Source organism: Anneissia japonica, unplaced genomic scaffold (assembly GCF_011630105.1).
Source record: "Anneissia japonica isolate Jap-2015-1 unplaced genomic scaffold, ASM1163010v1 scaffold232_len381862_cov165, whole genome shotgun sequence".
Taxonomy (NCBI): domain Eukaryota; kingdom Metazoa; phylum Echinodermata; class Crinoidea; order Comatulida; family Comatulidae; genus Anneissia; species Anneissia japonica.
The window spans coordinates 101018-124773 of record NW_022702252.1 but is presented as its reverse complement, the minus strand read 5'-3'; the positions used below and the strand labels follow the sequence as shown (position 1 = coordinate 124773).

The window sequence follows — 23756 nt, the reverse complement described above, 5'->3', positions numbered from 1 at the left end:
ACATGTTTACGTAGGCTTACGGTGTTCTTTTTGTGGGAACTTAGCAACAATCCAATGGGCGAGGTTAAGGGGAAGGTCCATCAAAAATTAACAATAAATGCCTTGGAGCATTTATTTGAGGGAGGCATTTATCCAAATGAAGGGGCGTTTATTTCAGGTTTGTTCATTCAAAGCGGGTGTTTAATCAAATCAATATGATATTAATTATACCAATCAATTATTAGGAAATAATTAACTAAAGCAATGGTAAAAATAACACAATATAGCATAAATGTTGACATAATTAAATATTTAATATATATCACTCATTGGTTTGTGGTGTAATATCAAACCTTGCTATGTACATAATTAACTTAACTTAAATTAGATTTAATTATTGTTAACTATTAAGCTGTACGGTGCCTTAGTGCCTGTAGTAAATTCATCTGTGTTTAGTACCAAATATCTCAGATGGTTTGCCACTTGGTGTTGAGTCATGGTTAACAATTTCAGAAAATTTGAATGTGTGACTGATGGACATATGTGTGAGTGGATTTTGGTAACCCTGAGTTAAGAGAGGATATAGGAATTCTTTTGATACAAATGAGCCACTTCAACTATCATCGAGGGCATCTTGACCCAAGAAAGTCAATGGTTGTGTTTGAAACGTCACTAATTGCATGTTATTCGTAGTGATTCTTATTAAATTAAATGCTTTTTAAATTAATTTGCGATAAATTAATAATCACTCATAGATTTTATAACGTGTACCCTTGCAATTCCACGAAACTCTTAATTTGCTTCTTCTATACTTTTATAAAGATATTCTATTCTTCAGTAAAGATATCACACTGAGGCAGTTCCTTTAGTTTGCTGTGCTTATTAAAACAATTATGAAGTTGGAAGTCTATCCATGTTATCTTTTCTATCCTCAATTTTTTGCCCCAGTAGAAATATATATAGAATTAATGTGGGTCATAACACATCATAAATACACCTGAAAGATGAACACACAAAACACTTAAGTTTTTGTTTATATTGCTTAAGCTCATTCTTAGTTTGAGTGTACACAAATCCAATGCATGTCTTGCCTATTGATTTGGTCTCTCTCCTTTACTCGAGTTTCCTTTGTTTAAACATCGACCAGTTCTTTCACTGTATTATCTTGGAGAGAACTCAGGCATACAAGTTGCTGTGATCCCGGAAAGCCTCTGCAGGGAGGTAACATTTCATAAAATGTGTGTTTATGGATGCATTCAACATGTGTACTGTGGAATTAACATATATCAACCTGGCTTGAATTTGAATATTAATTTGTGATGTTGGATGTCTACACTTGTCTGTAAAATTCAGAGGAGTTTCCAGTGCCTTTCAATTTTAAAGTTTCATTTCTCTTACTGAAATGCCACTACAGATTGCTGCTGTAGCTTTCAAACAACTCTTGTCATCCTGTAGGGGCGTATACTGCAATAGATAAATTCTATTGTTTCACAAATATTTGCGTCATTAGGGTCCATCATAGCTTTGTTTTGATTATGCAAATATTGAATTATTTCTATGCTAAATATGTCGTCATTAATTTGCCCGCTCATTGATTCTGTTAACTAAGCTGGTATAATCAGGCTAGTAAAGCACCGGCAAACAACAACTTGGATAAGAATTGTCCACTTTGAATCAAGCTTGTGAAGAACACACCTGTTTGGTACAGGAGGATCTGGCAGCTTTCCATGCGTTTATCCGATTGTCAGGCTCAGTAAAAATTATGGATTTTTGACACCCCATCATAGAAGCCCATTCCTATACCGGTGGAATATTCGCATGTTTTGTCAAACCACCCTTACCATAACAGAGTGACGCAGGGTTTTTTTTTTCCGTGGATAAACAATGCAAAGCTTGTAATCGTTTGGATTTGTAGATCTAGTGTCCGCAAACAGGTAAATTTACCCACCTTTGTGACCATAAACATGCCATTGGATGATATATTTTCAACAGTTGGTGGAAAAATTAGTTCCATCGGTGACAGTGTCACTTCAACTGTTTCATCAATTGGGGATTCGGTTGAATCCTCCTTCACATCATTTTTTGGTCTTGAAAAAAGAGAACCATCCAAGCCGGAGGAGAATGTAGAGAATAATAACAATGTACAGCTAGATGAAGAGGATACACTTGTTGAAATTAAAAATGACCCAAACAACGAAGGGGAATTCCTTATTGAAGAGGAACAGGTTATCAGTGGAGAAACAAGTGAAACTGCACAACCTGAGGATTTAGACTTTCGAAAGGGGTCACTTGCTGACCTTCATTATGAAGCACAGGACTTACCAGATGATGGTGTCAGGCGTTCCCGATCTCCAAGCTACAGAGAATATGAACATTCTCGGAGATCGTCATCGGTTAAGAGTGCAGGGACTGAGGAATTTTTCCCAACAAATGTGAAAGGTGAACAAGGTTATGAACCACCAGGTAAATTTCCTGCAATCTGATTTATAATATACTGATTAATCGGTAATGTGTTTGGCCTGCTGTTAGCATTTATGTTCCACTATGCTACACCACTGCCAATATCCTACTTTTTAACAATTAATCTCAATGACTTTAAACATGGATGATTGACACCCAATTTTTTCTAATAAAAGGAAAAAGTTTCATTCTGGATTCAAATGAAAATTTAGAATTACAATCTTTTTGTCCCACAATGATAAAATCCAAGGTAGAAAAAAAATTATAAATGATTTATAATTTCATAATTTTGGTCCCAAATTATGTAAAGTAACTTTAATGCAGACTTGAAACATTTGCCTCTTGATAAGTGTAGTAGTGACAGCTTGAACCTTCTGATGACAGTGTACAGTTAATACAGTACATAATCTATTTTCGACTTAGTTTGACCCAATCAGGGATGCTGGGGGGTGTATCCTTCAAAATCTCATTGTATATGTTGGGAAGTATAATACATACATCAGGAATGATGATGACATAATTAATGTCAAAATATTGAATACCAATAGGATAGTGAGCATTTCGATACTTGGAGTATCTATACTATCTTGTCTGAGATTTATCAGTGTACCTTTCGGTTTTATATATTGGGAAGTTCATAACCTTCATCTCTGTTCATGGTGTTATTCTGTCTGATCTTAATGGCTTTTCTAATTTTCCTGTCTTGCTAGTGTGGTTTGTTTGCAAGCATTTGTGTATTCTAATTAGAGATGGACGATTTGTAGAAATGATGTGGTCACTAATTGCGGAAAATAGATGGCACTATTAACTGTCACACGAAGGTCCAAGTTTTTATTTTGTAGGTTACTTACATAATTTGATACCAGTTGGATTAACTAAATGGAGGAAATTATAAATCATTTATGTTTTTTTTTCTACCTTGAATTTTCATCATGGTGGGACAAAAAAACTTCAAAGGTACATTAAATGCACTGTTATCTCATGACATGGGTGGATGCAGTATTGGTACATTACTGTCATGGTCTGTATCAATTTTTCATGCCACCTGCCCTGACATTACTGGTAGTTTATCAGGTGTCAACAGATTACCTTTATGATTCATGAGAATAGTCAATAAATAATAATGTGAAACAAGATAAGCAATTGTGTAAATATTTTAATACCCATAATATTTACTGAATGGCCTTTTGTTTTAACAAGGATTTCTGCAACAATTTATGTTCATTATCCAAGAGCCTCAGATAAATTACATATAAAAAGTTATGAAGTATAATTAAGCAAGCAATCCAAAATATATAGATGCATGTAGATGTATCAAAATGTCAATCAAAGATAATCAGGTGTTTTTTGATGCATTTTTAGTTAAAGTTTTATAGATTATATTTTTATCATTTTCAAACTTCTAGTGGGTGTAAGTTAGGTGGGAGATTTATCCCCTCGCGGTTTACTGTAGGAAATATAAGCGTTGATAAGCCCACCCCCTTGAACAGAAAATTAGTGCAATTTTTGGGGGATGTGCAGGCTCAAACTTAATAAACTTATTTATTAATAAATTTAATAATAAATTTATTCTTATATAGCGCAAAATGCAAGAAACCTCTAAGCGCTTTACAATGAAAGGAAAAACCGGATCAAAATAAAAGAAAAATGATTACAACAGTGAGGGAAATCAGGTTAACATTATGAATGAATATTTATTTATTTATTTTAATTTATTTTATTTATTAATTAATTTATTTTATTTTTATTTATTTATTTTTTATTTATTTATTTTATTTTTTTCTTTCAATTACCTTCTCATTTTATTTGGTTACTTTCCAATTTATTATTGATTTCTTATACATTCAACTATTTCACAGTTTAAATTTTTCTTATGTGTTTGGCTTGTCATGTCTATCCTTTCCTCACAGTCCTCGCCTGTATTTCCCAATCCCCATTTCCTTTCCTTTCCTTATGTTCACATAACTTTCCTTCATTTTTCATTCTGATGTTACCTTATCTTTTCCTTTCCTTTTCCTTTCTTATTTTCCTTATCATTTCTTTCCTTTTCCATTTTTATGTTTCTTTTTTTTTTTTTCCTTTTCCTTTATTTTGTTTCCTTATCATTTCTTTCCTTTTCCTTCTTATGTTTCCTTATCTTTCTTTTCTTTTTCCTTTCTTATATTTCCATATCAATTCTTTTATGTTTCCTTATGTATTTCTCTCTGGTACTCATTCAAAATACAGGGCTTTTACCTGATGAAACCCTGGTACGTAAAATTGGGCAGGGGTGGGATTATTCTCAACCTGGGCTTATACACGGAACTGTATATGTTTTCATCATGTAATTATCAAGTGTACAGTACTTGTTGTTGATTGTACATTAAGAAAATAAACATATACTGTACTTGATTTTTGTAGGCCTTGGCTTTGGTATTCTAAAACTCCTTCCATGGAAGTCACCCTAACCAAACAGTCAATGTTATGTAAAACAAAACTGACTGTATAACTAAATAGTATTAAATAGATTATTGACCTTCTTTTGTACCCAATTTATTGTTGGGAAAACCTCTTCTAAAAAAATAATCCATTATTTGTGCTTGTAATGCACACAATAAAACAATAGTTGGAATACACATAAATTCCACAAAACAAATTTCTAAAGAAGGCTTGCCCACAAAAAGAGACAATAAAAATAGATTTACAATACCTTTAGCTCATGGTTTAACATAAAGGGACTTTTATTCTAAGATTTAGACAACAGTAACAAATTTTGTGATCACTCTTATAATCAGTACCTACCTGTAGATATGCGAGATTGGCTTCATGCATAGACACTCTGATAGATAGCCTGGTAGGGTGTAAGCTTGCAATCAACTAAATCACACTTTGGAATGCCAGTCAATTTTTAAGAAATAAACTTCAACTATGGTGGAAGTATGGTGGTGAAAGTATTTAGTGACTACAAATGGCGTAAGCATTTCTAGTATATTTTTTAAGTGTCAGCAGCTTCAAAATTTTACCGTCTATGATGGCGCGAATGTTCCTTAAACTTTGCTGTATGGATAGCATTGCATCAGATGATGACAGAGTGGAAGTCAGGCATTTGTTAAAGAATAAACAGAAGACGAAAATGAAGACAAAAAAGAGCAAAGAAACCACAAAATATGTGGAAGTTACACAGGCAAACAGTACTCCTGATGATTCAAAGGAATTTACCACTACTGAAAAGATGCCAAATTTATTGAAACAATTTTTTATTCATGATGATTCTGAATCAGGTAAATATTACATAAGAAATTAAAGAAGGATAATTGTAAGTGCTTTAGGATCAGATTATGATCTGCATTTGGGTCCATCATTTAATTTATACTTTTCAATTCTGAAATCATTAGAAAAGTCATTAAAAATCAAGGAAAAGTGAGGCGAAAGTAATAGTTGGCAGCTGCAGTTAGTCTAAAAAATGTATTTAATATCATGTAAATTTCCTTTTATATCTAAGGATAAATCCTTAGATATCCTTAGGCATAAAGACCTTTTTATGCCAGTTGTGTCAGATCATTCTACATATTTATGAAAATTATACAGTGCTGTAAAACAACAAAATTTGTGTAAGTGGTCTGGCAAAAAAATAAGTTATACATAGTATGCAATGAGGAATACTTATTTTTTAGCAAGTATAAGACTACTCTTTTTTTCAATCTCCTTTCTGAAAGTATACATAAAAATGTTGATTTTGTCTGATCATTCAACAAACTACTATAGGATGGATTGGATTTATTCGGTGTAAACACCAAGGATTAGTAATCCACAAAAGTATGAAGGAGACTTATTTGCAGTGGGGTCCTTCTGTGGTGATTGAGCAGTACACCGGAAGACAATCTCCTTTTCTTTTCCGAATAGTATAGCGTTCTTTAAAATGCACACTGGCCATAATGCACACGTCACACATAAACGTCTCATTAGAAAGACGGTGCGCTATCGTAACTTGAATTTTAGCCCTCCTAAACTAAAGGAGAGCAGTAATGGGAATTGAACCGGGACCTAGAGATCTCCACACAGTGGCTGCGACCAGTTTAGGTAACTGAGCTAAACTGCTCTCAGTAATTTGTCTGTATCATGTCAAGGATCAGTTTAAATGTACAGTATTCATCATAAATATAATTTGTGATGCTTCGCTGCAAGGATGATCAGTGTTAGATTGTCACTTTACACTTTTTTTCAACCATATTGTTGTGAAAAACTTTATAATTATAATTTTATTATATACCTTTTACAGGCCAGTGCAATCATGTAAGTTCTTGTCAAACCTAGTATTTAAATTAGACAACTTATATACATCCTCACATAGTGTAGCTGTGTTAGCTTGGAGGACAGGTGGGCAAGCAGCCCAACAGTGATATTTTTGCAGCTCATGAAAATCTTTGGCGAGAAAACACCTTGTTTTTTTATGGCCCAACACCAATCGTCTGTAAAAAGTAATATTAAAACTGAGAATAAAGTGCTATAAAAGCAGTGCATTAAGGTTTTTTTGGAAGCACACGGAAACATCAAAGTTTGGGTGCGGCCCTCTGTGATAAACCAAAAATTCACTTTTACCCTCCGACACATTTCTATGCCCCACCCCTGGCTTAGAGCGTTAATTACATTTTTATTATGTAAAAAGTAATCATAAAAAATATGCCTTTGCATGAAATTCACTGCATGGAATTCACCCTATAATGACTCAAGGTCTTTAAAATAGATTGAAACCAAAAAGATTACAAAATCTGGTCAACACAATTTTGTTTTACAGGTATTTGATACATTTAGTTTGATATTACTCGTATGTGTATTAAGCTTTTTATATTTTACAGGCACTGTGTTTTTAATTTTGTACATTTTGTTCTCATATGACTGAAATCTGATTTTTTTTAAATGTTTATTTCCGTTTTTTTATGCTTACTGACTGGTGGCACCTGAGGCTGTGGTTTTATTACTGCAGTTTGTATTTATTGTTAACGTTTTTAAAATAATACAAAACAGTGAATAAAGAAATAATTAATAGCTACTGTATCAAAAATACCTGTTCTGGGTCACTGATCATTTTTCCTATAAATAGACTTGTTAAATACTGTATAGTAAACAATTCCAAGTTTTTATTGAAGGTTACTGCACAGATCCTATACAGTATACTGTGGTTACTGTAAGGCCCCAGTAATTCCTATCAGATGCCCGGAGTATGACCTTAGTCTTTTAAGATAATATAATAAACTTGTACAAAGGCATACAAGCGCTTACCCATGGTCACTGGATCAAATGCTAGGTTTTAATGTTGATGATAACATTGGTAAACTCTAAATAATGAGAGTGAATTTTAAGGATGGGCAAGGGGATTAATAAAGAATGATGGATTGCAAGGGGATTAATAAAGATGGAGGGCTATGAAATTAGCTTTAAACTAGGTGGAAAATCCACAATTATTTGCCTTTTTTCATTTTTTTTAGAATTCTTAAACATATCCATAAAGATAGGTTTATAAGATCGAGACCAAGGCATCAGAAGGGGAACAAATTGCAAACAAAGCTTTTTCTTTTGTAGTTACCCCACAAAAAATTAGGGGCTGAAATTGGTACAATATCTAGTACAATTTACAGCTCATGAAATCTGAATAACCAAAATTATAAAATTCAACTGCAAAATTATAAAATTCACACAGGGAAATAATACAGAATCTGGCCTGGTAGTACCAATAGGGCCTACTTAGTAAAAAAAAAAGCTTATCACCAAGAAAGCCAAACTTTAAGTAGATTTAACTCTTGATTCTGTGAGGGGATCTTTAGCAAAAAGTAAAATATGTACACATTTGTGGAAATCTATAGACATGAGGCTCCAATTCTTGTACTGCCTCAACTGCAGTGAGACCTCAAAAATACTTTGTGAATAATGACTAAACTGGTAAAAAGTAAAGGGATACTATTTAGGCCTATATCCTGATCAGAATTTTAATACCTCTGTTAAATTTAACCTGTGATCGAAGTAGGATTAATTGCTATTTTGTTAAATAATCAAAATTCTCTCAATTCAAAATTTAATGAATGTGTCTTTTCATTATTTATTGTTTATTGAAATTTTGTTTATTGTTCAAATAAATAGCCATATAGTATGCATCCACTTACGTCATTCGACGTGTAAATTTAGCTGTCTGCTCATAAGCCTGCTGTATTAGCAATTATGCATAATGATCTCAAATTTATACCATTCGTGGTTAAACTATCAGTTTTGATGATGTAGACAGCCTACCTGCATGATGTATTAGCTGTCATCTGTATTGGAAAGATTGGGAATACTAGTCATTTGAAAAAAGAACTTGTCATTGTTAAAGTAAAGCTTTTTCAGTCTTAGATTCTGAAGCCTTTTATATGCAAATTTGTGGGTCATACAGTGCTTTACCTTCTGTAATAGAATTTGTGGCTTTTATTCTTCTGCATTTGACTGTTGTTCATTGTGAACTGAAAACATGGGATGCATGAACTGCTGCAAAACTTTATGCTTATTGCCTAGCCTTGATGGATTTGCCATTTTTTCATTTCGGAAATCAAAAAACAGCAAGGTGAAAGATACTGTAAATGTTAATACAGCAGCTGAAATAAACATTGACTTGGATGAATATACTCTTGCCGAACGATCTGAAGAAAATACTTCATCATGGGTACGGAATCACACAAAAGTAGCAGGTTTAGGTTATGACTCAGATTATTGTACGGCCTCGATTGATACTAGGACAAGTTCTGAACGATCAGGGTACAATCAGAAAGGTAAAATCCACTTCAGTAGTTGTTGGTCAATTAGTGAATTGTTTTCCTCTGAAGCGGTTGTGTTTTTGTATTATCGTCAGTGATTACAGATGTTAGCCTAGACATTATTCTTTTGGTGGCCTCTCACACAGCTTTTGTCAGTACTTAATTCATTGATATTAACAAACATGTACAAGTTCAAGTTCATTCAAAATCACGTTCGCAGCAAGTAGCTGAATTGCAATGATTTGTACATTAAAAATAACATGATATACTGTGTGTAGGCCTATATGTATATATAAATATTAACTGTACATGAATAAATAATTACATAAAAATTAAGAGAATAATATTTACAAATTGAATTTTAATGGTCAAAAATTACAATTTAATTATAAAAATCATTATTACAAATAACAACATCAAAATTATGTACACATTCTATTTAAATTTATTAAACATTGGGACTAAATATGATAAAATGTACATGAAAGAAAACAAATTTTATTAATATGGACATATGATTGAAAAGATTTAGAACTTGAATTGGATTAAAATGAATGTCAAATTAAAATCGGAATTAAATACACAAAAATGGATAATAAAAGGTCATACTATAAAAATATAGATGAACTCAACGTGGAAGGGGAAATCTAATCTTGACAGCAAAACAAAATAAAAAAAAAGAAAGGGCAAAGCATTGGTAGAGCTATACATTGGAAAAGGCAATGCATCAAAACATTTACAACAGAAGGACACAATTTAAAATTGAAGTTACATCAAGATAGTTTTTCTACTCAAATTATTATATAAAGATAGTGTGCTTACACATAAAATAGTTTCATATATTTTTACCAAACGTTAGTGGCAGAGCATTATGCCTGATATTGATACTGATATTTTTAGCATCAAAGACACTTGTGTTGATGAAAAGACAAAAATATTCAAACTTTTTTATGTATATTTTGGGTGTGTATGCGAATGTGCATATGTATTTATGATATATTTGTATATATGTATATGTACTGTATATACCGTATATGGAATAATAACAACATACTCTGGCTCAAGAAACACTATAATTTATTCAAACAAATATTTTGACAACTGCTCTAGTGTTTGTTATTGCATAAAAATGAGGTATAGTAATAGAGTGCTAATAGAATTCTCACATATTGGTTAATGGTTTGCGTTTGTTGGTCAACAATGTAAATTTACAGGAATCCACAACATGTCTGCCAACATAATTAAAAATTGAATAACATTACCGATAATATAGTATAATACATACTCCAAGTATCGAAATGCACTCTCTTGTCAGGATTCAATATTTCAACATTATGTCATCATCAGGAATGAAATACATTACAAGAACATGGCTTGTGGAGGGTTTTCAAGTTCTTCTGACTAAACAAAAAAGAAACTATAGAAAGAATTGCTTGGTGTGAATGAAAATGGTGTCAAAGTGTCAGTAGTGACAAGTCATCATTAATCTATGGAACATTTGTGTACAATATTATGACAAGATTATTGAAGATTTAATATCCAATTGTAATTATTTTTTATTATAAATAGTTCGATCTGAAGACCTGGGTGATGTTGAGCAAGGTACTGTGGGTAGCGGAAGTTTTGGTTCGTCAGGTGGGCTTTTTGACCAGGATGATGAAAACGACACAATCGCCATGGGAGGCGAGGCTGGAGAGGTCAGTTTGATTTAAATAATCAATTTTTAGTCATGATTTCATCCACATTTTTAAATTGATAATTAATTTTGTTAAATATTTAAATGTATTTTAAATGCTTAAAAATTATGAAAATGAGTCGACATTAGGCTTATCAAGGAATACAGTATGAGAAATATTGTCACATACTTTACACTGCCTCAAAAGCAGTATGAAATATAATAAACTGAGAGCAATCATAGAAAGAAATAATTAAATTTTTATCACATAATTTGTGGTGTCTCAAAGTTAGTCAGACAAGTTTCTTATCGCTTGATCAACTCAGAGTATAATAATATAATTATAATAATAATAATAATAATAATAATAATAATAATAATAATGGTAATAATAATAATAAATTATTATTGGTATTATTGTTATTATTATTATGATTATTATTATGATTATTATTATTATTATCATCATCATCATCATCATCATCATCATCATCATCATCATCATCATCATCATCATCATTATTATTATTATTAGTAGTAGTAGTAGTAGTACAGTAGTACTAGTATCAATATTATTATTATTGTGATTATTATTTTTCAAGAAATTCATGTCGCTTTCTTTTAATAAATTTGGTAACATCATCAACACCACACCACATTACACCACAAACATTATGATGTCAAAACTAAAACCAAAGAAAGTTTGAAACTTATAGAACAATGAAAACGTCAAGACATAAGAGGACATATCTTGAAAAATACCGCCTAATATGAAGTATCCGTCGCACTATCCCTACAGATTTAAAGGTGAAAATACTGTAGTCACTGTTTGATGTCGAACACAAGGAATTTAGTTACTTTAATTGACACAATTTTCATATTCCATTTGGAGTCTTTTGAAATATGAAGGTACCTTTAAAATTTAATCTGTTTATTGGTTTTCTTGAATGGTGCTTTTTACTGCTGGAATAAAGATTTATGAAACTTTGTCAATCATGCTATTAAATTTGCAAAAACAAAAAAATGAAATAGAACAGCTTCTGTAGGTTAATTCTTGTTTCTCTTTTTTCAGAATACACTCCGCATTTGTTTACGTAATAATAATTAATTTATATTTTCAAATTCATTCCTTTTTTTAAAATTACAAATAAGGAATTATTTAATAATAATAGTGTAGTTTTATATAGCGCACAAATCCATCTAATGTAAGATGCTCAGGGCGCTTGAAATGTGGACTAGGAACTCGATCAATGACTTTCTTCGCCCCTAAGGGTCCCTTCGTGTCTGTGCTACCCGGTAAACCGTTACCAGCAACTCTCGTCGTCCACCACAGGGGCTGTCTGTTCTAGTACACCGGGGTATACCCCTACTCGTCTCGAAGGATGTACAGGGTTCTTTATAGTGCACACGAGTCATTGTATACACTGGGCCTACGGTTTATAGTCCTTATCCGAGAAGACTTGTTCTACCACCAGAACCATAGGCGAGCGTGCCGTTCGAACCAGCGCCGATATTATGGCTATAGCTTGCGGCGCATTAGATTTATTTCCAATGAATAAATGGTTTTGTTCAAAATTATGTATTCCTTTAACTTACAAATTATTTTAAATTATTATTATTATTATTATTATTATTATTATTATTATTATTATTACTATGGAAACTTACCTCCATTGTTTAGGTTTAAATTTTTTTTTATTTCATCTATATGTCCTTCCATTTATTATATTTTGATTGTCTGACCTCATAAAAATTAATGAATTTTTACAGTTGTAATTAATTGCATCTGGTTTCCATGTTGTTTAATCCTGTTATGAACAGCCCGTATTGAAATTAAAAGTAATTTTAGCTAGTTTTGTTTGTTCCTTTATTGCATTTTTCCACAATTAATAACAAATGAAAAAAAATAGTTGAATAATAATAACCTATTAAAGCTGAAATGATATGTCTAGTTAAATAAATTGTGAACAATGATAAGACAAATTGAATGGATGGAGAGCAAAATAAGTTTGAAAACCAATTTTCAGGCAATGCCACCATAAAAAAAATTATTAAATTAATTGGTGGGTTAAGTACGTATATTATTAAAATTAACAAATAAATAATGATGATGATTATAATAACAAATGATGGTAATTAAAATATCAAACTGCACATGTCATTTCTCATGGTTTTAAATAACGCACTCTTTTTTCTTTTGTTGTAAGCAGGAAAAGCCAAGGGAACCACCACCAACTGTAGGTAACCTTGAAGTAGCATTTTCATACAGTGGGGAAGCACGAAGAATGAACATCACTGTCGTTAAGGTCTCAGATATTCCTGCAAAAGATCGAGGTGGCCCCGGAAGCTGTCGGGTCCGACTTGCCCTTATGCCAAGTAAACGACAACGAGCAAAGACAAGGATTCGTGAGGGCGAGAATCCAGAATTTAAAGAACTCTTCCGTTTCACACGTCTTTTTCCGCATGAATTAGCAAGTACATCAATGAGGTTCCGACTATTTGGAACAGAAAAGATGCGTAAAGAACAGTTGATTGGTGAATGTGTGACCAAGTTTTCATCTTTGAATACGAATACGACAACCACACAGACCATAACGATACCAATCCTTGCCCGTAGTGATACGGTAAGTGTACATTGTGTTTCAGAAAAATAGATATATTTTGGTATGTAACATGTATACACAAGTAGTAGTACAGTAGTACTAGTATCAATATTATTATTATTGTGATTATTATTTTTCAAGAAATTCATGTCGCTTTCTTTTAATAAATTTGGTAACATCATCAACACCACACCACATTACACCACAAACATTATGATGTCAAAACTAAAACCAAAGAAAGTTTGAAACTTATAGAACAATGAAAACGTCAAGACATAAGAGGACATATCTTGAAAAATACCGCCTAATATGAAGTATCCGTCGCACTATCCCTACAGATTTAAAGGTGAAAATACTGTAGTCACTGTTTGATGTCGAACACAAGGAATTTAGTTACTTTAATTGACACAATTTTCATATTCCATTTGGAGTCTTTTGAAATATGAAGGTACCTTTAAAATTTAATCTGTTTATTGGTTTTCTTGAATGGTGCTTTTTACTGCTGGAATAAAGATTTATGAAACTTTGTCAATCATGCTATTAAATTTGGAAAAACAAAAAAATGAAATAGAACAACTTCTGTAGGTTAATTCTTGTTTCTCTTTTTTCAGAATACACTCCGCATTTGTTTACGTAATAATAATTAATTTATATTTTCAAATTCATTCCTTTTTTTAAAATTACAAATAAGGAATTATTTAATAATAGTGTAGTTTTATATAGCGCACAAATCCATCTAATGTAAGATGCTCAGGGCGCTTGAAATGTGGACTAGGAACTCGATCAATGACTTTCTTCGCCCCTAACGGTCCCTTCATGTCTGTGCTACCTGGTAACCCGGTACCAGCAACTCTCGTCGTCCACCACAGGGGCTGTCTGTTCCAGTACACCGGGGTATCCCCCTACTCGTCTCGAAGGATGTACAGGGTTCTTAATAGTGCACACGAGTCATTGTATACTCTGGGCCTACGGTTTATAGTCCTTATCCGAGAAGACTTGTTCTACCACCAGAACCATAGGCGAGCGTGCCGTTCGAACCAGCGCCTATATTATGGCTATAGCTTGCGGCGCCCCTGCTAACTGCTCAGCCATTAGATTTATTTCCAATGAATAAATGGTTTTGTTCAAAATTATGTATTCCTTTAACTTACAAATTATTTTATATTATTATTATTATTATTATTATTATTATTATTATTATTATTATTACTATGGAAACTTACCTCCATTGTTTAGGTTTAAATTTTTTTTTATTTCATCTATATGTCCTTCCATTTATTATATTTTGATTGTCTGACCTCATAAAAATTAATGAATTTTTACAGTTGTAATTAATTGCATCTGGTTTCCATGTTGTTTAATCCTGTTATGAACAGCCCGTATTGAAATTAAAAGTAATTTTAGCTAGTTTTGTTTGTTCCTTTATTGCATTTTTCCACAATTAATAACAAATGAAAAAAAATAGTTGAATAATAATAACCTATTAAAGCTGAAATGATATGTCTAGTTAAATAAATTGTGAACAATGATAAGACAAATTGAATGGATGGAGAGCAAAATAAGTTTGAAAACCAATTTTCAGGCAATGCCACCAGTTAAAAAAAAATTATTAAATTAATTGGTGGGTTAAGTACGTATATTATTAAAATTAACAAATAAATAATGATGATGATTATAATAACAAATGATGGTAATTCAAATATCAAACTGCACATGTCATTTCTCATGGTTTTAAATAACGCACTCTTTTTTCTTTTGTTGTAAGCAGGAAAAGCCAAGGGAACCACCACCAACTGTAGGTAACCTTGAAGTAGCATTTTCATACAGTGGGGAAGCACGAAGAATGAACATCACTGTCGTTAAGGTCTCAGATATTCCTGCAAAAGATCGAGGTGGCCCCGGAAGCTGTCGGGTCCGACTTGCCCTTATGCCAAGTAAACGACAACGAGCAAAGACAAGGATTCGTGAGGGCGAGAATCCAGAATTTAAAGAACTCTTCCGTTTCACACGTCTTTTTCCGCATGAATTAGCAAGTACATCAATGAGGTTCCGACTATTTGGAACAGAAAAGATGCGTAAAGAACAGTTGATTGGTGAATGTGTGACCAAGTTTTCATCTTTGAATACGAATACGACAACCACACAGACCATAACGATACCAATCCTTGCCCGTAGTGATACGGTAAGTGTACATTGTGTTTCAGAAAAATAGATATATTTTGGTATGTAACATGTATACACACAGATTCTGCTATCAGCTGAGTTGATAACTCTTGAGGTCATAAGTCAAGCTGCTGCTGAATTAGGCTGTAAAGCTCTGTCCACTTCAAATTTTCATCGACAAAAAGCTATTGTATGCCCATATATAGTCATGATGAGCCCATATAGAGTCATGATGTGCCTATATATGGTCATGATGTGATGTCATCAAGACAATATTTAGGCACGTCACATGTTTTGGTCAAAAACAATTTGATAGTCTGGACAGGGCTGCTGCCAATTTGATGCTGCCTTATGAGGCTGTCAAATGGGCTTCTTCCTTTTGAAGCCATCAGCCCAGCCTGATACAACTGTCAGCCTATCTACTTGTGAAACTGAAGTTAATTGCTACTTTGCGAGGCTGTTAGCCAAGCTGCTACTAATACTGCCATGAGCCAGCCTGTTATCTCATGAGGCAGCTTTTGCAACTGTAATCAATTGAGCTTCTGCTTTGTGAGGCTGTCAGTGAAGCATCTGCTACTGCAGCCATGAGACAGCATGTTGTCTCATGAGACTGCTTTTTGCAGCTGCAATCAATTGAGCTTCTGCCATGTGAGGATGTCAGTGAAGCTGCTGCTACTGCAGCAGCAGCTATGAGCCGGCCTGTTGTTTCATGAGGCTGTTTTGGCAGCTGTAAACAGTTGACCTTCTGCCTTTTGAGCTGTTAGCCAAGCTGCTTGTGAAGTTGCAGTCAGCTAAGTTGCTGCTTAATAAGGCCATCACCCCACCTGTTGTCATGTTATTCAAGCTATTCGGGAAGCTGCAATTAACTGACCTGCTCCATTGTAAGATTTGGTGCCAATGTTCTGTCATCTTGGTACACCTAAAATAATCAATATTTCTTTTCTTTTAACACAGAGTGGGACATCTTCTCCATATTCCAGTTCTTCAGATCTGTCACACAGTGAGAGTAACTCATCGTTACAGTCCATGCAACATGGTGGAATGCCTGAGCTTCTCGTGGGGCTTTCATACAATTCAACAACAGGACGGTTATCGGTTGAAATTCTCAAAGGCAGTCATTTTAAGAATTTAGCTGCTGGCCGTGCTCCAGGTAGGGGGAAAAAAATTCCTTTCACATTTTAATCCTGTTGCTGTGTGTTGAAAGCAACACTTGTCACACTGCTTGTGCCTTGGGCTGGCTCTTTACGTTTTCTTTACTCGGGAGTAAATGGGTATGGTATCTGGTAGGAGGTGATTGACTTGGAATGAAATAGGTGGTGCTGAATCGTAGCATAACAAGGAATTCTCCCAGGGAGGTTGCATGTTGTGTATGATTTATTCTGTGTTCACTGAGATGCCTTGAGTAGTTCTTGTAAAAATAATAATAAATAATTAAAAATATAACAGCTGAATTATAATTCTCTTTTCAAGTTTGTTAAACATAAACATTTAGAAAAAATCTGCCAAATAAATTGTACATAGTACAGTATGAGTAAAACCTTTTACTGTAACAAAACTTGCTTTTTATTGATGTTGCACAATTCAATTGGACAAAGCCACAAAGCTAATAAAGTTCAAACCATCAAATCAGATTATTTACAAAAGTTATTGTTTTCTTTGCATGATTGAAATTGGGTTATTTTTTTGCTGGTAGAATTCACACTATAATAAACTGAAAAATTATTTACAATATGGTGAATATTTTATTAGCAATGAATAATTTCAATCTTCACAGTTGTATTTTTATGTCTATTTTCAATAAAAATTAATGTAAATGCTATATTTGTATGATTTTAAAGTTGGGTTATATCTTAAGCTGAATTATTACATGCATAACTAGTCCTGCAAATAATTACAGTATGTATATTCTCCAGTGTAAACAAGTGCACTGTAGTTTACTGTACTCTGCTATTAAAAAACATTAAGCTCTGTAGATCCCAAGCCTATAATTTTATGTTGTATTTAATTTATCTAGAACCATAAGTACATATTCATTATTCAATTTCCAACTAAACATTGCTAAAGTTGCTACTGTACAACTTTTTATATTTTCCTGGCATAACCTAACCACAACATTCACAACATTCAGAAACATTATAATAATGTTTTGTCATTGCTAGTCACTATAGTTTATATTGGTCCACTTACTACATTATTAGTTCTGAGATACTGTTAGGCTTTTTTTGAAATATAAATGAATTATTGTGTTTTATTAATGATTCACTTTGAATTCATATGTATCCTTTTTTCAGATTCATATGTAAGAGTGTCACTCATGTCATCGAGTGGGTTTGAGATGACCAAGAGTAAAACTTCAATTCGTCGTGGTCAACCAAATCCAACTTTCAAAGAAACATTTATCTTCCAAGTGGCACAGTTTCAGCTTCCAGATGTCACGCTACTTTACACGGTCTTCAACAAACGTGCCATGAAGCGCAAAGAGACTTTGGGCTGGTTTTCAATGGGTCTACAGAACAGCAGCGAAGAAGAATTGGCTCACTGGAATGAAATGCGGGATTCTAAGGGCCACCAGGTCTGTAGGTGGCATGCTCTTCTTGAACCATAAGTGTTTACTACCCTCTACGGCTAACTGTCAACCAACTTCAATGATTTCTCCATTCCTCTCCTCCCCTACAATATTGTAGCCTGAAACTGTCATCTATGTATGTACTCAAATTATAATTATTCATCAAGATGGCATAAAAAATCGATTACTATCTTTCGATTTAAAAAAATCATGTAACAAATTTTACCAAAGGAGCTGTTATTGAAACATATTTGTCAATAGGTATGTATTCTCAAATGTAGAGAATAGGACTAACTATAGTTTTCAACTAATGTTATTCCTGGACTAATTAAAGTATTATCAATATTAAAATATTTATGAATATTTACTTATTTTTTTCATTTGTTTAATATTTTGTACATTTTCAGAGCAGTTGTATCCTCTGGAAAAGATACATCACTGCATGTGTAGCAATTAAATTACTGGAATGCAGTGTAATTTTGTCCTGTACAAAATATTTTTGGTACAATATTATAAAAACATGTACGGACTAGTCGATGGAACTACCCTAAACTTAAACCATACGTTATTTGTTAAATTTGTAAAATTTGTTTTCATTCTATACCAAAAATTGTATACTTTAGAATTTATTTTTGCCTTTTACTTTAAAAAAAATTCAATTTTAAGCTTTAGGCTTGGTGAAGTGGTATACAATGACTTGGTAGTTTTACAATATAACTTGTAATATAAAAAAAAATAATAATAATGTATTATAAGAATTCTTCATTATCAGTTTTAAAAAGAAAAAAGAAAAATCATTTTGATGTACAACCAATTTAAATCTGTATTTCACCATGTTACCATGTTTTAAATCATATTATGTATAGCATATGATAGATATACATATATATAATAATCTACATAATAATGTATATAATAAAGAATATATAATATATATATAATATGTACATACATATGACTGTGAACAAATTTAATGGCAGCAACATCATTCTCAACACATTCTAATAATGTAAGAGGCATTTATTTGAGTAAATATGTATTCATTTTACACCAAACATCCTGAGGTGTTTATATAAATCATATAAATATAATACAGTATGTATATATTTATATATATATATATTATATTTAAATGATTTATAATTTGTTAGTACTGTAGCATTCTGAGTGTAGTTAAGCCATGGGCGTTTCATGCTTCAACTGGCTGAGTACTTTTATATGGGCCTAGACCATAAACTGCTTATAATTTATATTATTTCACAGTACTTTTGTAGAAACACAGTTGGACTTATTTTTTTGTATTCCAATCCAATTTTAAACATTTTCTTTTTATATGAAAATAGTTTAATAAAAGGCCCAATATTCTATTGTTTATTTTTTATTAAAAAATTATTTTTAAATTGTTTTTAAGTTATGAGTGCATTGAATACTTAAATATATTGTAAAATATCTTCTTAAACATTCAACCAACATGTTTAAAATAATATCATTTGTTGTATACATTTTAGAACTACATGGCATTTAGGTCTTGACACAAAATGCATCAAATAAAATTGCAGTACCTGCTGTTGCTACACACACTACAGTAGCCACTAAGCACAAGATCGTGGTATAGTGGTTAAGACACCAGGCTAATTATCAGAAGGTTTTGTTTTTGGTTTCTACATTGATCATTTGCAAGATTTTTTTTTTAAAGCATTTGGGAACATGCTGAGCATTCAGTATGACAACACATCAAAAAACATATTCCTATTAAATCTCCTGACATAAAACACCATCGATTATATGGCATTTATGTTAACTTATGCCCAACAACATTGTCTGGATAATGAGTTTAAGCTTTTAATGTTTCTACATGTTATGAAGTTTCATTGACTTTCATGTGGGTTTCCTCTGGAGGATAATAATGCCAGTAGTGTAGGTTTACCTGCAGCTTAATATGCTTAAACAGTAAGTGGATGTTGATGTTGTTATGTACGTTATGTCATGTCGAATTAATGGTCTAGAAACACCCACAAGCATATGCTTTTTTCCACAGATCATTTTGCTTGCAATCCTTAACACAATTGAGTATGTATATTTTATAGGTGACGAGCTGCGAACATTCTGTGTTGTAAATAATTATATACTTTAAAGCCACCTCCTAACCTCATTGATCTAAAAATGACCTTTTAGAGTAAATTACATAATATTCCATACTCAAACTCATCTGATAAATATCAGACCCATTTTTTAACAGTTTGAAATATTTCAAGGTGTTTTTTAATAGAATGTTTTGGTCTTGGATATTTTGCATTGTTTTCATTATATTTTATATTGATATGAAAGTTCATAATCACAAAGGTCAGAATGTTAGTAGCCATGAATCTTTTGTCTGGCACCAATTTATACCAATCATTGTACTGTACCACAATATAAAATATACTGTACTAATTATTTGTAAAATTTTTAGTGATTTTCCAAACTTTGGGATTACCCATACCAGGTGAAATTCACAGTTTGATGTTTAAGTCTAAATTGCTAAATTATAAACATTAAAGCAGAACCATGTGATCTTGATTCTTGATTTTGATTGACTGGTCGTTAAAAATATTGATGCAGTCAAATTTTATAATCATATCATTCTTTCTTAATAGGTTTGGCCCTTGTTATTAATACATGTAGATGTATTGTGCATACAGTACCTACCTGTATCTTCTGAATTAGGTCTTCCGACTTTTTTTAAAAACCAATTACATCTATTAAACACTATAGACACAGTACTCTTGCTTTATTTGTGGTAATATACAGTATTTTATGATATTGTACGCATGGATTTCATTGGAAGTTTTTAAACGTTTGTGTATTTTAGCAAATTAATTTAACATGGTATTTTAGGATGGTTTATGTTAAAGTTGGTACTTCTGGTTGAAGGTTAATTGTGATGCAATAATTTTAAAGAGATTATATAAAAATTTGTTTGTATATTATTTATAACATATTTGATGTCTGAAATAATTTTGTTCCCATATTTATGTCCTGAGGGTAAAAGTTTACATAGTATTCATTAATCCATTGGAAGCAGACAATTTTAATATTAAGTCTCAATGACAAACATGTAAATCTGTCAAGGGCCGGCGGGGGTGGGAGGGTGTAGCTAGTAAGGAGACTTGACCTAGGCCCCATACATTTAGAGGCCTTAGAAAGATAGATTTTCGATATCATATTATACAAAAGCGCCAATTACTACAGAAGAAAATTGTCAGATTAAAGATTAGATCATGATTTAGTGTCATGTTAGAATTACTTAAATAACTAAAAGGGTAATGTTGAAGTTTGATAATTCAACTTCATAAAAATCATGATCAGTAACAATCAGTATGATCTGAAGATGATATTGAAGTAGAGTAATACAATGTCTTATTGTACCTAATGTAAATCAAGATTTAAAAAAAAATTTTCTTGATCTTATTTTCTTGTTTTGCAATAGGTAAATTGCATTTGAATTGCGCAGTACAATCTTTACTTAAGAGGAAAGGACATATTAGATTTATTGTATACCTATTACACTATGGAACGTGTATTATTTTGTTTGGAAATTCTTTCTGAATAAAGGTTTAACCATAATTATTGAAATCAATCGTAGTAAATAAACTATATTGTTTAATTCAGCTTTTGATGATGATGATAATGATGATGATGATGATGACGATAATGACCTAGTGATGTAGCCACAACCGAGGTGGTCAACACCTTCCATCTGTAAAAGTCCCCTGGGCCCCCTCTATATTATGAATTCCTGGATCCGCCACTGGTCACTCACTGTTCCAGTACGTTTCGTTGGAATCACTCTTTCAGATCCTCTAGGACTCTACGGGTTTAGCATTTAAAATAAAAAATAGATATATACCGTAACTTGATATATCAGGTCCATGGATATCATGTAACTATCGATCAGACAACTATAGCAAAGCTTATACTGAAATACAATAGATTCAGTACAGTCCAATAACCGCATTGATTTTACTAATCTTCGATCTGATGGCAACGCACGATATATAATATAGTCCGATGATGGAGGTAGGGTTGGGTTGAATATATTGTGAAAAATATTAATCCGATTTAATATTCCATAGTCAAAATTCTACCGGTCTGCCGTTAGTCAGAATAGTCCCGGGCTGCCGTTTACTAAATCAGTAATTTAATAATCAGGACTATTTACTTTTTTAATGAATCAATCAATAATATGCTAACTTATTTTTGTATAACGAACTTTTAACGTTATTGGTTTTTCCCCTAAGGCTACTCAATTGGCTTTGTTTTTGCTTTTTTAAATCAATGAATTTTCGTATTATTATTATCACGTGTAGCTATGTATTGCGATAATGTGGTTGTATGCAGTCAGAGTTAAGCTTATAATGAAGTAATTAGGTAGGCCTATCATCAGAATTAATATTACAGTATTTAAGCTAAAAATTAGGATTTAAGTAACATTTGCAAACATGGATAGTATTTTTATGACCAGTACCGTAGGCGCCACAGTACACAAAACAACTGGAAAAAAGGGTAAAAAAAACCATCCAATTTCAACAAAACCCTTTAATTTACATTGCAGTAGATCACATTCGTAGGAATTGTCAATTTTGACAAAAACCGTGAGCATTTACGTTTGAGGCAAAATTGGACTATTTTTCACCTAATCGGGGTTTTTTTTCAGGTTATTGTTGTGTTGGTAAGAAATGACACTCTTACATAGTAAAATTCATCATCATCACTTCACCATTATAGTCAAAATGAAGAGCCAACAAATTTCTCATGACCTTTTATCAGATTTTCGGCAATCGTAGAGATCTAATTAATCTGTGTGATGTTCCATAGAAAATAAAACTTAAAAACATTGTCTTTGATGTATTTGATTTACTTTTTAACTACTTCAAAGCCGTGAGTCCACACATACCTCAGCCCACCATGAGGTGCGAAAATTTGGGGAAATAGTGCCGATGACTGGAAAAGATACTAGTAAAATTCATCATCATCATCGTTATCATCATCATCAGCAGCATCATCATCATCATCATCATCATCATCATCATCATGACCAATATAGGCAAAATAAAGCGCCAACCAATTTCTCATGTTTTTTTATCAGCGATTTTCGGCAATCATACAAATCTAATTAATCTCTGTGATGTTCCCTAGAAAATAAAGCTAAACAACATTGTCTTTGATGTATTTGTACCGAAAACCAATCTTATCTTTACACGCTTTTGTCATACTTTTTAAATTATATAAAGACACGCGCACTGGATTCTTGTATTTGAGGTAATTCAGATGTATGTGAGCAGAGATACCGGTAGATCTTGCTAGGACTATAAGATAAGATGTAGGCCTACTCTGGTTGTACATCGCTCTTTCGTTAAAACTTGGGTCATTTATGCAGTTCATTTAAAAAAATTTCAGGCATCTTCTTGACTTATGAAATCATTTTGCGGCCGAAAAGTGGGGGAACAATTTCTCTTAAAAATATGTGGAAGGACATCCCCCCACCCTATGATCTGCGCCCATGCACT

General features: G+C 32.5%; 1 protein-coding gene across 1 annotated transcript; it reads left to right on the top strand.

The window, feature by feature from the left end:
• The first annotated feature begins 1154 nt into the window (after nt 1–1154).
• On the top strand, nt 1155–19290 carry LOC117103818 (synaptotagmin-14-like). The gene is made up of 5 exons (XM_033244441.1): nt 1155–2442; nt 10770–10897; nt 13086–13505; nt 16596–16791; nt 17933–19290. Exons 1-5 carry the CDS (start codon nt 1944–1946, stop codon nt 18244–18246), a joined length of 1557 nt encoding a protein of 518 aa, XP_033100332.1. The 5' UTR covers nt 1155–1943; the 3' UTR covers nt 18247–19290.
• Nucleotides 19291–23756: the final 4466 nt, after the last annotated feature.

Bases quoted from the DNA above. Each gene is read 5' to 3' on its own strand.
- LOC117103818 (XM_033244441.1), top strand. From the start codon at position 1,944: ATGCCATTGGATGATATATTTTCAACAGTTGGTGGAAAAATTAGTTCC. The intron at 2,443-10,769 runs GTAAATTTCCTG...TATTATAAATAG, and splicing joins ACAAGGTTATGAACCACCAG to TTCGATCTGAAGACCTGGGT. The intron at 16,792-17,932 runs GTAGGGGGAAAA...TCCTTTTTTCAG, and splicing joins AGCTGCTGGCCGTGCTCCAG to ATTCATATGTAAGAGTGTCA.